Below are 16,253 nucleotides of genomic sequence, written 5' to 3' on the forward strand. Positions count from 1 at the left end.
AGTCAGAAATGCAACATTTCTGACTGACACTGTCATCTTTCAAAGACTGCTTATCTGTTGCACTGTTGCTCTGCAGTCATGAGGCCTTTAGGTCAATTCCTCACAAGTTGTCACTGTGCATTATTTTGATTGAGATACTTTGACAGTCCAAACAATAAAAGAATCATATTAGGATAAATTATCTCTTTTCACTTTTTAGGTGAGTATTTTTTTAGAGATAGAATTCATATTAAACCTGAAGAATTAATAGAAGAAAATATGGATGGATACCAGATTCAACATAAACCCGAGAAATTAAGAGAATACAATATGGATGGATAACAGTATATGCTTCCCTTGCTTTGTTAATGTTTAGCTTTTGCACCTTTACTCTAGAATTTTTCACCTAGATTAGTGTCATTGCTATTTTAACCCCTTCTAAAAACATTACCTTCTCAGCATGGTTTAATGTTAATTTGGTCCTCAACTTCTTCTGTATATGTGCTTATGACATTATCATAATTTTTTCTGCATAACTGAAAAACAATGCTCCTGTATCAACATACCTGAAGTCAGGCCCCAATATTAATTAATTAATTTCACAAGGCCTTCCTAATGTTAGGTGTGTTCTCAGAAACAAGTTTAATCACCTTTGTGCAGACTGCTTTTTTTTACTCAGAAATATTCTCATATTTATCTTAAAGAATACGTTTCTTTTAAATAACTAGTCCATAAGTCTGTGATTTATCTATGCGAATTTATACAAAATCCGCTGCATGTCATTCTCAGTTTTACCATTTTATGCTGAAACCTCAACATTAACATTCTAAAGCTAGAGTACTTTAAACATATAAGACCCTCTCTGACTTCTGAATCAGCAAAAACCTATATGCATGCCATGATATTTAGCCATATAAACTACTGCCATACCACATGGTCTCACACTTCAAAGGCCATTCCGAAACCTCTACAGTCTCTCTTCAAGGCAACTCTGAAAGTTCTTGATAAAAAACCTGTACATTGTCATTATTGTAACATTTTAAGTAAGTACAACATTTTAGACTTTGAACGTCATCAGATGTTTCTGGATGCATGCCTTGTTTTTAAAGTTTTAAATGGACTTGCTCCTCCTCCTCTAACAGATTTTATAAGCAGAAAAACCATTACTAGAATAAACACTAGAGCTTTAACCAGAGGAGACTGTAACGTTCAGCGGCGTAGGACCAAATTTGGCCAAATGGTTGCATCCATCAGAGGAGCACAGTTATGGAACACACTGCCAGCTCATGTTAGGGGCTGTGTAACCTACATACTTTTTGAAACATTGGTTGAAAACTAACCAGACATGTGTTCACAGGTAAATTGATCTGTTTCCATGGGTCTGTTAACCTCATTTTATTGTTAACCTAATTTTATTGTGATTTTATGTTATTGGCATCTTATCTGTTTGTGTCCGCTCTGTTCTCTCCTGTAGCATCTTGTTTAATGTTCACTGTTTTTATCTGCCTTAGGACAGCGGATGCAAATTAGCTGTCCTAATTAGCTAATTCTGGTATATTTACATTGATGCTTTATGCTGACATGTTGATGAATATGCATTCTTCTAATTCAAATAAATAAAATAAATAAAAAATAAAATGACTAAATCAGTATAGAATTTATCTTTCAGGTTTTTTAAACTAACATTTTTTCCCCAAAATTAAGTATTGGAAAATGAAAAAAGCTCCCAAACTAAATAAAAACAATAAAACACTAAAATAGGGCTTTTTTCCTTTTCGATTAATTTATTAATAATTGGATAGCCAAATAACAATTGCAAAAGTTTCCTTATAGAAGATTTTTCACTAAATTAAACCAGGTTAAACTGTAACTTTTTCAATCGAGGAGATCTGGATAGAACATATTGACAGATGAAAACATTTTTTAAAATCTTAAATGCAAAATGTTTACATATTATTTTATGATTTTAGTATAATTACTGCTCTAAGTGGGTCACTCTGTCAGCTAAATGTTTAAGTCTCTATTCTCCAGTTGACGATTAACCAATTACCAAATTAGTTCAGGAGTATTTCAAAAATCAACTAATCACAATTAATCTAATTAATTGTTTCAACCCTACAAGAAAACATTATTACCACATTACCACTTTGAGCTTATTTCACAGTAGTGTGAAGGGATCTTATTTTGAAACTGGTCCCTGATATTGCAGTAGTGTGAAGGGCTCTTATTTTGAAGGTGGTCCCTGATTTCTCATGCTTGACGTTTATCACGTGACCCATTATTTATTCTATCAGCCCCTGTGATCAGCCCAATCAGCCTGCACGCCTCTCCTCACTCTCAAACTAAAAGTTTCAGTGATTTTTGGAAACTTCCAGGAAAAATAAGGTATGTTTTTATGTATTAGTGCAACCTGGTTTTAGAAAGCTAACGCGATGTTTTAAAAATCCTTTTTGTAGTTCTCAAATATTAGTAGGTCCATGTTGGCTATTGATGGCAAGGAAAACATAAGAAATATTCTAGCAAACTGCTGCGTCATTGTGTTGCGTAACAAAGTAACTTTTTACTCCCATGTTGGAACAAGATTTGAACTTCTCTTGCGCTTCCGTTGATGCATTTGCTATAAAACACAGGGAGATTTGTTAAAAGTCTCCAATTTTGTGTTTTGCAGGCTCGTATAAATGATTTCCTCTTTATATGAACCTAATGGTCGCGGCAGGACAGTCCTCAAAGATCTTAACAGCAAACTTCTCAAAACTTTGTTCTTCTTTGTGTACCGTAAAAACTAAATCTCAACAAAGTGCGCAATGATTTTTTTCTTTTTCTGCTGCTCCATTTGAGCATGATGTTGAAACAGCTACTGACCGATTCGGTTCAAACTTTGAAAGTTTTTGTTGTTTAATCCCCACAGCAGTTTGATAAACATGTCTCTACAGAACATGATGAGTTGTCATTTATTTGTTGCCATGGGAACTGCTTTATAAGTTTCTTTCTCTCTCATGTTCCATTAATTTCCTTTTCTACTTCTATTCTTTATTATTCTGCTGTCAATTCCAGTTTATGTGGAGCAACTTACAAAAATGCAAAAACTATAGGCCCCCTTCTTCTCTAAAGCATTAAGAAAATAAGACGGATCACAGAAAGGTTAGTGCTATTTTATCAAACATTTGATATCTGTTGCACAGGACATTAACTTTTCACCTTAATAGCACCACCTCTTTCCACTGGCTGTTAGAGATTCAGTCAGCCATTATAAAGAGAACAAGTACCAACCAATCCATATGGTTTTATGGTTTATTTCATGTGTGAAATGTAAATAAATGCCCTTTTGTGCTCAGACAAAAGATGTCCTGTAGTCATCAGAGCACACCCTATATGTCTGTTTATGTTGATTGATGTAAGGTGTGGTGACAGGCTTCATCACGTTATAGGAGATAAGTTAAAGAAACAAGGTTAGTTAACGAGCACAGAGGTCAACCTGGTTTTAGAATGCTAAAGGGATGTTTTAAAAATCCTGTTTGTAATTTTCAAACACAAGTAGGCCTATTTTGGCTATTGATGGCAAGAAAAACGTAAGAAATTGTCTGGAAAAATGCTTCGTCATTGTGTTGCAATGTAACTTTTTACTATAATAATTACAAAACATAACTACAAGATATGAACTTATCTTGTGCTTCCATTGTGTCATTTATTATAAAACACAGGTTAATTTATTAAATCACCAGTCCAATCTTGCGTTTTGTAGGATCAAATAAATGATTGCCTCCTTATATTAACCTATAGGTCGCTGCCAGACAGTCCTCAAAGGTCTTAACAGTAAAGTACTCAAAGTTTACTAAAGTTTATTTATTTTTTTTTGTAAAAACTAAATCTGAACAAAGTATGCAGTGATTTTTCTTTTTTTTTTTTTTTTGTCTGCTGCTGCATTTTAGAATCAGAATTACTTTATTAATCCCTTGTGGGTTATTCTTTTCTTGCATTGCAACCATATACAGAAGAGAGAAAAATAGGATTGTAAGTACAATAGAGCAAAAATTAAATACAGTATAATAAGGGAGAATAAAATAAGTAAAATTAGTAAAATTACATCCTTCCCATATAAACAGTATAAAAGAAGATATAAGAATAAAACAAGGATCATATTATATAGAATCGACAGTATTTAGAATTTACAATGGTGCTTAGTACCAGATTACAATTATTGCACGTGGCCGTGTTATTGCGCAAAGTGAAATAATGAAATAAATAAATATTAATGAATGAAATCAAATGACTGTCAGAGAGTTGAATTATACAGTTTGATGGCCAATGTCAGGAATGACTTCCTGTGGCGCTCTGTGCTGCAGAGTGATGAAATGCGTCTCTTACCCATTTGACCATGATGTTGAAACTGGTACTGACTGATTAGGTTCAAACTTTGAAAGTTATTTTTTTTTAATCCCCACAGCATTTTCATAAACATGTCTCTACAAAACATGATCGACTCTCATTTATTTTTTGCAATGGGAACTTTCCTGTTCCATTATTTTCCTCTTCCACTTCCTTTCTTTATTATTCTGCTCTCAAGTCCAGCTTATGTGGATCAACTTGCAAAATTGTAAAAACAATGGGCCCCCCTCTTCGCTAAAGCATTAAGAAAATAAGACGGATCACAGAAAGGTTAGAGCTATTTTATCAAACATTTGATATCTGTTGCACAGGACATTAACTTTTCACCTTAATAGCACCAACTCTTTCTGCAAAAGATGTCCTGTAGTCATCAGAGCACACCCAATATGTCTGTTTATGTTGATTGATGAAAGGTGTGTTGACAGACTTCATCACGTTATAGAAGATAAGTTAAACAAACAAGGTTAGTTAAGGAGCACAGAGGTCAGGAAGATAGAATTAACTGGAAAAAAAGATATATATATATATATATTTTTTTTCTGGTCTTTATAATTACATTTCCTGTTCTTAAGGAAATTAAAGGGGTATGGTGCGAAAACTCCAACAGTGACTCGAAATAAATACCTTCTTAATCTATTATTGTTCATTAATGCCAACACTTTATTTTATACACAAAAAGTTACAATAAGAAATTTTAAAATGAAAGATAGATGTAAGTCAGATATGAAGGGTCAGGGTTTAGTCATATTGGTTAGAATTAAGAGTTTATCACATATCTTAAAGTGCTGCAGCTCCCAATATACATACTAAACTCTGGCTAATGGTTCATAGCACTAGTTCCTGCTCACAGATGATAAGGCTGTTAGATAAAAAGTTCATGATGTGCTGGAAAACTGGAATAAAAAGCTAGTGAAAGAATTATACGTGGTTTTAAAATACATTTAAAATGTATTTATCAATTAGAATCTCAGTTACATATTCAATAAGTATTTTTTAAAATGTCAATTATTGCATTAGAATCCAAATCAAAAATTTAAAAATTGACATTTTGGACTCTAGGCCCATTCCTTCTACCTTCATCTCCTTTTAAACAACTCTTTGGGGGAAAATCTATTTAAAATGACTCTATAATGTCTCCCCTTTCCCTACAAATATATTTGGCCTGATAAAATGGACAGGCCTCATGATCTGACCGTATCTGTGCGTGTTTCTAGATGGCGAACGAGGCCAAGCCGTGCCCCTGTGATATTGGTGATCGGTCTGATTACGGAGGGCTGGGCCAGGAGGTCCAGATTGAACATGTCAAAGCATATATAGTTAAACCCTCCGCTGCATCGGACAAGGCTGTGATTGTCTTCCAGGACATTTTCGGATGGGAGCTCCCCAACACCAGATACATGGCTGACATGCTGGCTGCCAATGGATATATGTGTGTAAAATTATTTTATGCATATTAACCAATAAATGCTTTAGGATTGTTGCAATCATTCGCTGTGATGTTTATTTCATGGTTTGTCCTATGCAGTGCCGTTTGTCCAGATTTCTTTGTTGGGAAGGAAGCTTGGAGTCCAACCAAAGACTGGTCCACTTTTCAGGACTGGCTTAAAGATAAAAAACCAACAGAAATTAACAAGTAAGAAAACTTAAATTATTTATTCTTTTAACAAAATGCACATAATCTGACAATGATTTCTGTCTCAGAGAGGTTGATGCTGTGCTGAAGTACCTGAAGGAGCAGTGTGGAGCCAAACGCATCGGAACTGTGGGTTTTTGCTGGGGAGGAGTTGCAACACATTATGTGGCCTTGCAATATCCAGAAATCAAAGCCGGAGTGTCCGTCTATGGTATTCTCTTTTTTCAGCAGAATATGTACTGTTGCTTTTTTTAGTTGGATTTAGATGATTTTTGTGTTGTTTTGCAGGAATAGTTCGTGAAAGGGATGACAGGTATGCGCTGAAGAGCCCGACTCTCTTCATCTTTGCAGAAAGCGATAATGTCATCCCTCTAGACCAAGTAAGTACCACCGAAAACCTTTAAACTACAGTTTGTCCTAAAAGTTATTGTTTATACAATAACTTGCAAAAATGTTTAAAACCCTTAAAATGTAAAATTCAGTAAATATAACTAGAATAGAGTGAAAAAGCAAACTATTTTTATACATGTTTTTTTTAGCTGTGTGAAAAAGGCATATTTGCTCACTCCACTTCCATTTTTATAACCATGAATACACAGTTAAAAAATATTGCTTTTTTTGAAGCACTTTATGCATTGATACTGGTATCGGGTTCGACAGCAGTGTAAAACACTCGTACTTGAAACAACCGCATCCTCTGAATCGATACCACTTCTATATTGGAAAAAGATCACAGTATCAAAACAATTAACCCTAGCTGTCAAGAGGCCCTTCGCTATTGGAAAAAAAGCTTCTTCTATTGCAACTAAGCTGCACTGCATCCAAGGTCACCATCGTGTCTCTTTCACAAGATCCAACAAACTAGTGCAGGGGGAAAAAAATCCCAGTGCAGCTCAAAACCACACAATCTTGGAATAAAACCTTTTAGTGCTGGAGAATAGGCAGCCCTAAAAGGTTTAATGACCCATAAAGGATTTAAGTAGGGCTGGGTATTTTCGCCAAAGTCTTGAATCGATTTGATTTTGATTCATTCATTTGTAAATTTGAATAATTTCGATTCAATCTTTTTTTTTACAATAATGAAAGTGTTTCAATTGTGTTTCAAAATACTCATGTATTTATTTTTTTTTTCCTGTCACATTAAACAAAGTGCAATCTTATAAATCAGTTTAAACATGAGATGTGAACAAAACTGTCTCAAAAGTACAAACTCGTCTGTGAAAAGTGAAAAAGTGAAGCCTCACTCGAGCAAGCAGACGTAACACAGCAGGTATGCATGAGCTGCATTATCTTCCCTGCACAAACCATATTTGAAGCATTATCTGTAACAACTACAAGGTGTTTGCTGGTCAGCCCCCATTTGTTAATGTCTTCAGTCCACCTATTGGGTATATTTGCTGCTGTCTGGCTTGAAGTAATCTTGAGAGCATCTTTCCGGCTCATTTGAATGTGAAAGTTTGAACGTGCATCATTATAAAATGAATCGATCTCATTCCCTAGACATCGATTTTTAAAAAATGTAAAGGAATCAATTCAAAATCGATTAAATATATATATTTTTTTACCCAGCCCTAGATTTAAGGGTCATTAATTCAGCATATTTTGTTCAATTCATCTAACAAACTCTTCACTGCAGGCTACACGGTGGCATTTTGTAGCTCTCTCTTGCAGCAAGAAGGTTCTGGGTTTGATTCCCTTCTCAGGGTCTTTCTGCATGGAGATTGCATGTACTCTACTGCAACATATTCTAAAGTAAATAAAGTTATGCACAGTATTTCGTACGTTTTTCGTCAAAAAAACAGATCAGTGCGCAGGCAGACGAAAAAAGCAGATCCGCGGACGGATGTAAAACTAGTGCAATAATTACTTCCTGATGTCTCTAACTAGGTTGCTTGCTGTTTTGTATCTTAGGGTTAGGGTTAATTGTATGTTAAATTCTATGTTATTGAATGGTGCCTAAGATGCGCAAGGATATCTTGTCTCGAGGCAAGACGTAAAAATACGACAAAAAAAAAACGTCAAAAGTACACAATTACTGTGCATAACTTTTTGTACGATTTCATACTAACTGATAATGAGAATACACTGGTTCTCTCTGTGCATGCGTGGGCTTTCTCCCCGTCTACAAACATAATTGTTAGGTTAATTTGTGACTCTAAATTGTCCAGAGGCAAGGGTATGAATGGTAGTATATTTTTGTAATGGACTGGCAACCTGTCCAGGGTGTACCCTGCTTTTGATTATAGATTAAATGCTTTAAAACACCAGCCCCACTGTGATCCCGGCAGATGAAGTAAATTGGATTTTTCACTGTTTGCTCAACATCTTGAACCACCCAGAGACAACAGCTTTGACATTTTTATTAAGCACTTCTAAGTATTCTCCCTTTATCCCTGCATATCAGTCTCTATGCATTATATGGGCATGAATCAATGGTTTAAGGAGTATCATAAAAAAAAAAAAAAATGGTTTCCACAAAGGTCATTTTTTTTGGATTTCCATCATTTCAATTGATTTACAGCCAGCTTTAAGCTGTTTATATTTGCATTTAGAAATGAACTGCTTTGTGTTATTTTCTCTTTAAATACGTTAGATTGCTCAAATGTGACACATTTCACCCTTCAGGTGAGCTCCCTGGAAGCTAAACTGAAGGAGAAATGCACAGTGGACTACCAGGTGAAAATATTTCCTGGGCAGACTCATGGTTTTGTCCACCGCAAGAGAGAGGACATCAACCCTGCTGATAAACCCCAGATCGAGGAGGCGAGGAAGGATATGCTCAACTGGCTGAATAAGTACATCTGAAAAACATGTAAACGAAGAAAAATCTATATTTTACTTGAAAGCTATAATCAGAATCACATCAGTAGCTGTGTGTCTAGGTTGATTTTACTTTTGTATTTTCTCAATGTCTGGGTAATGAAGTCTGTCTGAATGAAATAGAGAAACACTTCTGAACAGAAAAAATGTGCCCTAACATTTTATACCAGAAAATGTAAATGTACAAACATGAATATAAATAAAAGTGAAACACACATTTCAGCAGATTAACGTTTTATTGGTGCCTGTGTAACGAATAAAGCTTGAACATTTTGTATCAAACGATAAATAGCGATACCAACTATGATGTGAACATGGAGCTGGAGGAAGTGCCTAAGACCTCTGAAACGTCTCCTGCAGAGCAAACTACATCTGCTTAACTTCAGTCTTCACTCTCTCCTGGGTTTCGGATGTCGTCTATCTTAAGGATCATTTTAACCACCTGCGTAGCCAAAAGGATCTGCTGCTTCTTGCCAATCAAGGTTTCAATCACATGTTGCTGCTTCATGTCTGTGCAGGAGGAAAAAAAAGCCAATTATTGATTGACATTGATTAAATGCAGCTCTGTTTGTAAATGAGATCATATAAAAGAAAGCAGTCTCCTTACCGTTGGTGTTTTTGTGTAAACAGTCGATGCCAAGGAACGGGTTGTTTTCCTTGACTTGTCTGGCTCGGACTTCAGCCATAGTCTGAATGGGGCTCAGTCCGCTGTTTTCAGCCAGTGCCATCGGGATGACCTCTAGAGCATCAGCGAACGACCTCATGGCATATTGCTCCAAGGATGGACACTAACAGGGAAAACACACATTGATCAAGAGGTGTAAGCCCTTAAATGGTGCTGAATCCATCTCTAAGTCCTACCTTATCTGCAGCCTGGTTCACAGCGAGGGCACATGCGATTTCTGATGCTCCGCCTCCATACACAACACGGTTGTCTCTGACCAAATTGCGAATTACACACAGAGCATCATGAAGGGCACGCTTGGCCTCCTCGATGATCTAAGAACAATCAATTTATGAATCAGTTAATAAAATATACACGCACCAATAAGTCCGTATTTAACACTGTGAGGAATCGTAGCTGCTCACCATTTTGTTGCCACCACGGATGAAAATGGTTACGGCCCTGGTGTTTTTGCATTCTGTGATCACCAGCATATGGTCCTTTGTTGTTCCGAAGGAGATCTCCTTAACCAAGCCGGCGGCACCGAGTTTCTCCGGTGTCAGCTCACAGAACCTCGGCACGATCCTCCCCCCGGTGGCTATCGCTATCAACTACAGGGAAAACATACCAGAATACTCAGGAACAGAACCGTATATAAAACAATACACTTAATTATTTATTGCTTGATCAAATTGTTTAAGGAAAAATTCAGCGTTAATGACTTTAGCACATTTGAACCATTTCTTACTTCAATCTCTGGCCCCCCGACCCAGCGCACAGCAGGCAGCTCGTTTTGCAGCAGAAGGTGGTTGGCCTCGTCATCAAAGCCCCACTGGCAGATGGCCAAGTTAGCACCGGTGCTTTTCACCTAAAATCAAACACAAAAAGGTTTCTTAAAATAGTAAGATAATTAGCTCCTGCAGCAACAGCATTCATTTTCGGTATCTACCTGCTTGATCATCTCCTCAAACTTCTCTTTCTCATATTTCTGAAGGGCTTTGTAGTCTTCAACTGAGGTGACATCCAACTTATGCTTGGTCTTGGGCTTCGGGGGCTCAAATGGGCAGGTTAGAATCGCAATTTTAGCATCCTTTAAAATCTGAATAAAAGAAAGATAAAGTAGAGTCATTAGTCCCATTATAACATAGATATAATACGCACATTTATTTGTCCCTGATCCTGTTTAATTTATTCCTTATACGACTTAAAATATTTGTCACTTTCCAAATTAGGGATCAGAAGCAGATATTTAATAGATTTAGAAAGACCCACTTCTCCCACGATCTTTCTTATGTACTCATTCATACCTTGGGCATCTGAGGGTGGCTGAACTCCTTGTCGACTACAACCCCTTTGATGAGCTGTGTGTCCTCCAGCTTTCCTCCTACTTTCCCCTCCACCTTGATGAGCTCAAAGTCAACATCCTTTCTCTCCATGTCGGCCACAGTGAGGATGGCATTCACTGCGATCTCTGCCATCTGTCTGTGGCACCGGTTAATTCTAGAAATAAACCATACATTTAAAAACCAAGCAGGCATAACCATTGAGCTCTGTGGCTAATGGGCAATTTCAAAGTCTTTGTTCAAAGGAAATAATGTTCTCAACTACCAATCGATTCATGAAACAGAATATTCTGCTTAGAAAAAAAAACATAAATTTGAATGAAATACCCAAGCACCGAATGACTTACACTTTTGATCCCAGCGTTGTCATGGCAGTTTGGATGAGAGGTTCAGTGTTGTTGGGGTCACAGGGGAAACTTTCAGCCATCTTGTCCAGCGTCTCTATGGCTATACGTGCGGCTTGGTCATAGCCATCGGAAATCCTGATGGGGTGGATTCCTCGGTCCAGCAGCAGCTCTGCTTCCTCCAGCAGTGCTCCAGCAAGCACTAAGAAGGCAAAGATAAAAATGAGCAGATTGTCAGAATCTAAAGCTGCATTTGAGCAAGGAGTGAAGTTTTAGACATGGTAAGGCGTTTATATGGAACATAACAGGACGGCTGTGGTTAGTCATCAAGATCTGTTCATTTCAGTATCAATAGTTTACAAACATTAAAGTGTGGACATAGCTATTTAAATTTCTTAACCTTAAAAAAACAACCATCTGTCTGAAGAACCCTTTGGATGCAATCTACAGAGGCTCTGTGTTCACTGCTTCAATGAAGGATTCTATAAGCTTTGGAAAGTTCCAGAGAGCCAAGAGGGGTCTTCATTTTTGCAGGTAAGCTGACAAACTGAGCAGTCAGAACATTCTCGCCAAGCTGCACTCAATGAGATTTGACTTCAAGTGATATAGTACAGATGTTAAGACAGCAAACTATTGATTTTGCTTCTTATTTAGGCACATTTAATGTCTAAGCCATAATGTGGCTACAGTGTTCAAAACAACCTGTTTAGGGTCTTATTTTCTGCACGCCCTTCTCTCTCTGTTGTTCTTCCTATCGAGTTACAAATAAAGGCAACCAGCACTACAGGACAGAAAACATTGAAGAGCTAAATAGTTACCGACTGCTGAATGTTTTGTAAAATGGGCTATTGTATTGTATTATATATATCTATTTTTTTTTTACTATTTTTTCAAGGCTGCACTTTTAAAAAGATGAAATTGTCCAGAGAGCTGTTTCAAACGAAATTTCCTTCTGTTTTACAATTGTGAAAACAAAATGACAAGTAACATCTGTCTAAGTCTTAATCTGTACATTAAGTAAATTAGAGACCTTATTATTCCTATTATAAAATGAAGGATTTACTAGAGGCAGGTGAATCTTCCTACCCAGTTGTAATGCACACCATTTATACTAAGGTCACTACCTCTTAATTTCTTTTTCAGTTCACACATATTTGACTAACAAGAGCTCCTATATTATCACAATAAGAATTTAATCGACTTTTTATCTTGCCAAAAAAAAAAAAAAAATAAGTAAAAAAATAGCCATACCTAATGTCTTTATGTGTAAAGCTACTAGTTTCCAATACTTTCAGCAGAATGCATCCAGAGGTACATTCACAGATCAGCACCTACTAACATACCAACAACTCCGGTGGTCCCGTCACCAATCTCATCATCTTGGGACTTGGACAGCTCCACCATAAGTTTGGCGATCTGGTGATCCACATCCATCATGCTGAGAATAGTGGCTCCATCGTTAGTGACAGTCACTTCTCCATCCTTGTCAACCATCATTTTGTCCAGACCTAATAAACACACAATATTTAAGTACCTTAGTAAAATAATAAATGTTTAGACAACTATTAGGGGAGTGGAGGCCTAGTGGTTAGGGCATAGAAATTGGAAGAGGTTCTGAGTTCAAGCCCCACTCCCACAGACTGCCACTCTGGGTCCCTGAGCAAGACCCTTAACCCCACACTGCTCCCCAAGGGGATGGGTTAAATACACAGTAAAGTTATCCAATGTGAGATTAATAAAGTTCAATTAATACTATTATCATTACGTACCATTAGGTCCCAAGGATGTTTTCAGCGTTGAAGCGACTGCTTTGCCTGCCATGATGTGAGACTGTAAAACACAACATTTAAAAATTATTCATTATTATTTCTCAACAGTTAAGATATTCTCATATGCATTGGTATTTGAGCGGATTAACATCACTACTGACCATGGTGGGCAGGACTCTCTATGTAAGGAAACACCCCCTGTCTGAGCGCTACCCAAGGAGCACATGGGCCCTAATGTTAGCATGACTGCTTACACATCTGACAGCTGCTTCACCGACGATTAATAACATTCAGACTGTTTTCACAACTCCCGAATGCAGACGAGGGATGCCTTTTTAATACGATTATTTCGCGCGTAACCCAAATACAAAGGAACCATGAAATGTACTGCTTTTAATCGAAATGCTAACTTTTTGCTAGCTAGCCCATTGTACCTTCAATGCGTCAATGCCCGTTAGCCGAGTCTTCTTGTCTTGGTCCTTAATGATGATGAAGGGCCTGCCATATTCATCAAATGCCAATGTGCCCAGAGAGGACATCTTGACTGCAGATTTAAGAGTCTCGACAGGTGCTCAGTACTTAGAAACGCGAGTTTTAACGATGTTGATCTGGAGTGCTGCTGAGCTGCAAGTCGCACGGATCTGCCGGCGACTTCTGGAAGGCTCCACGGGCGGGGAGGGCGGAACCAAATACCCAGAAATCTGGGTACTAAATGCTCAGAAACTATTTTTTAGAGGGAGATCCACTCTGATTTTTAAAGCGTGAGCCTATAAGATTTATAAAAAATAAACCAAGATCACCATGAAGGCTATTTAGAAGAATATTAATAAAACAATATTTTGTGTGCAACGTGGTTTATTCCAGTCACGTTGAATCTCACCGTAACTACTCTCATCTCGCGGGAGTTCAGAAAAAACACTGTTCATGCAGTGGGGAGACAAGGCGAATTAGTAAAGGACAGCTGAAAAGGTAAATCATACTAATAGGAGGTTAATGCAGACTATTTTTTACGAGTTATATTGAATGGCATGTGGTACCAAAATTAACACTTAATTCAGATGGACGGATCCAACTAAAAACAGAAGGATTATAAGGTCCTTTAAGGTTCAGATTAAGTTTGGTTTATTTTTTCATCACTTAACTCAAACTTTGTTTCATGTTTATGTGATTTGTTTTAGCACTAAGTTTTAAAACATAGAACTCCTGTTTTCACGTGAGCTAACTTCTTCTTCTTCTTCTTCTTCTTCTTCTTCTTGGATTTATTGGCGGTTGACAACAAACATTTAGTAGCATTACCGCCACTTACTGGTATGGAGTGTGGTCCGTGATGGACTCACGTGAGCTAACTGCAGCCATCGTGAATGTTTGACGTAACTTCCGCCAAATGCTCTCATTATTATGGTTCCGGTCCGATTGGGGAGGCTTTTTCTAACCAGGAAGGTGTTTCTGTACTCGTCTGTCTGTTATTTATCCAAGTATGTTGGTAAGGGAATCAATACGATCTACATTTCTTAAGCTGAGTTGATGGTCTGACTTGTAATCATTGTTAATCCATCAATAGCAGTTGTGTTTATTCAGACATCCCAAGCTCCAAAAACTGATTTCAGGGAGATGCTGAAGACATAATACTTAAAAGAAATTCTAATGATGATATGCGCTGGAACAGACATGGTTACTGATAGGTCCTTGGGATCTATTTCATTCTTTTTCTTTAAAAATTCTGTTTTACTAATTATTCAAAAATAATTAGGTGATAGCTTCAGTGGTATTGAGATAGGATCACAGTTTTCATCTGCTAAATGTTTTTTTTCCACAAATAAAAAAGAATGCTTTAATCTTTACAGATGAATTTAACAGTTTTTCTTTTGTTCTTATTCAAATTTTATAGTAAATGGTAGTTTTAACGTCAATTAAGTCAAAAATATGTAAATTATAAATGTCTATTGGCCTCATAAGAAATAGAATTTCTATTGAACCTAATTGAAAAGAAATTTCACTTCATGCAGCTCTCTTAATATATTTGAATCTCTTGCCCTCTTTTTTATTTCATGCTTTTCTGGGCCCCCATGAAAACATGCTGCCCCCCTCCTGGCCACCTGGTACAGTTAGTCTAGATCCACCACTGTTCCTCACCTTTACTAGACTTGGATATACTTTAGTATATTCTGCTGTAAAATTAGTCCCACATTTTCATTTTTTACTCCAGCATTCAACCTCTGCCGTTTCACAGGATGCTCAGCTTTGAGTGGTAACTAGGTGACTGCCAAAGAGTAACCCAGAGAAACTTATCGGACTGATCCAATCAGCTCTGATCAACCAGTCGCCTGGAACGCTGGTTGAACAGAGCATCGCTTTGGACAGATACGCTGCACAGGTTTCCTTTAACCTTATATAAGGCCAGGGGTGTAAATCCTACCCATCATGGCATCCTGACCCAACGATTCGATTATTTTTGATACCGAGGTATACACCACGATACGATTTGATTCATTGGTTAATTAATTTTTTTTTTTTTACCTTACAGGCTAGACAATGTTTCAAATTTGAAATAAATCAAAGAAAGCTGTAATATCGTTATGCATTTTTTTTTGAGAAACAACCGCAAATAACAGACGTAGCAAAGTTTGCTCCACCTAGGCCTATGAAAACCTCATTCACTGTAAAATAATAATGCCTCTGTGTTATACAGTCTGAAAGGCCTTGTATCAAAAAATACTGCAAGCGGAAAGAGCGTAATGGCTAAAGGAAGCAAGGTAGGAGGGTAAAATAGGTTTAGCACCACCGCAGCCCGGGAGTCAGAATAACGTCCAGAAGCAAATGATTAAAAAAGACCGGAGGTAAAAAAACCCCCCCAAAAAAACATGAATCGATACTCTTGCGGACGTGTCGATGCATCAGATCGTCGGCTGTTGGATCGATGCATCGATACAAAACGATTATTATTTGCACCCCTATATAAGTCCGTGGTTTTAGGACCAGGACTGTACAAGAGATAACTTCATTTGAGCTCTTTGGTCTTCAGTTGTGGAACCAACATCCTCATAAACAGCCTAAATATGTAGAGGCGTCTCTAAACAGACTTCCACTGTGTAGTTTATAGTTGTAAAGTAAGGATACGTGATTTTTTAACTTTTTATGTTTTGTTTTCACAAATAAAAATTAGGCATTGTGCTGCTAGACTTTTGTATTCATTTGCCTAAGCCAGTACTTTGTAGAAGCACCAGTTCCCTGCAGGTATAGATGCTGATCATGTGGGACATGTTGCTGTCAGTTGTAGAGAAAGGCAGTTTGCAGCTTTTTCTTAGCATTTTCCTT

General features: G+C 37.2%; 3 protein-coding genes across 5 annotated transcripts in view; 2 read left to right on the plus strand and 1 right to left on the minus strand.

Annotated features, from left to right (window-relative positions):
- Window positions 1-2,232: 2,232 nt before the first annotated feature.
- On the plus strand, window positions 2,233-8,851 carry cmbl (carboxymethylenebutenolidase homolog (Pseudomonas)). Its single transcript, XM_015392581.1, has 6 exons — window positions 2,233-2,364; window positions 5,580-5,794; window positions 5,891-5,998; window positions 6,067-6,209; window positions 6,287-6,378; window positions 8,624-8,851. The coding sequence occupies exons 2-6, from the start codon at window positions 5,580-5,582 to the stop codon at window positions 8,801-8,803; spliced, it is 738 nt and encodes a 245-aa protein (XP_015248067.1). The 5' UTR covers window positions 2,233-2,364; the 3' UTR covers window positions 8,804-8,851.
- Window positions 8,852-9,028: 177 nt separating this feature from the next.
- cct5 (chaperonin containing TCP1 subunit 5) lies at window positions 9,029-13,618 on the minus strand. The gene is made up of 11 exons (XM_015392580.1): window positions 13,373-13,618; window positions 12,939-12,999; window positions 12,513-12,677; window positions 11,173-11,371; window positions 10,790-10,982; window positions 10,432-10,581; window positions 10,231-10,350; window positions 9,908-10,093; window positions 9,680-9,817; window positions 9,426-9,606; window positions 9,029-9,328 (listed from the first exon to the last, which is right to left on the minus strand). Exons 1-11 carry the CDS (start codon window positions 13,475-13,477, stop codon window positions 9,201-9,203), a joined length of 1,626 nt encoding a protein of 541 aa, XP_015248066.1. The 5' UTR covers window positions 13,478-13,618; the 3' UTR covers window positions 9,029-9,200.
- Window positions 13,619-13,759: 141 nt separating this feature from the next.
- Window positions 13,760-16,253, plus strand: part of mtrr (5-methyltetrahydrofolate-homocysteine methyltransferase reductase) — a 44,378-nt gene continuing 41,884 nt past the window's right edge. Inside the window, exon 1 of one of the 3 annotated variants that reach the window (XM_015392579.1) lies at window positions 13,760-13,907. Coding sequence is in view for 1 of the 3 variants with exons in the window: in XM_015392576.1 (XP_015248062.1) it covers window positions 14,337-14,413 (77 nt within the window). In the remaining 2 variants the exon portion in view is untranslated. Of the gene's footprint in view, window positions 13,908-14,308; window positions 14,422-16,253 lie in introns of those variants that run through there. The other 2 variants (XM_015392577.1, XM_015392576.1) reach the window with 2 other exon arrangements.

Source organism: Cyprinodon variegatus, unplaced genomic scaffold (genome assembly GCF_000732505.1).
Source record: "Cyprinodon variegatus isolate N-32 unplaced genomic scaffold, C_variegatus-1.0 Scaffold597, whole genome shotgun sequence".
NCBI classification, from domain to species: domain Eukaryota; kingdom Metazoa; phylum Chordata; class Actinopteri; order Cyprinodontiformes; family Cyprinodontidae; genus Cyprinodon; species Cyprinodon variegatus.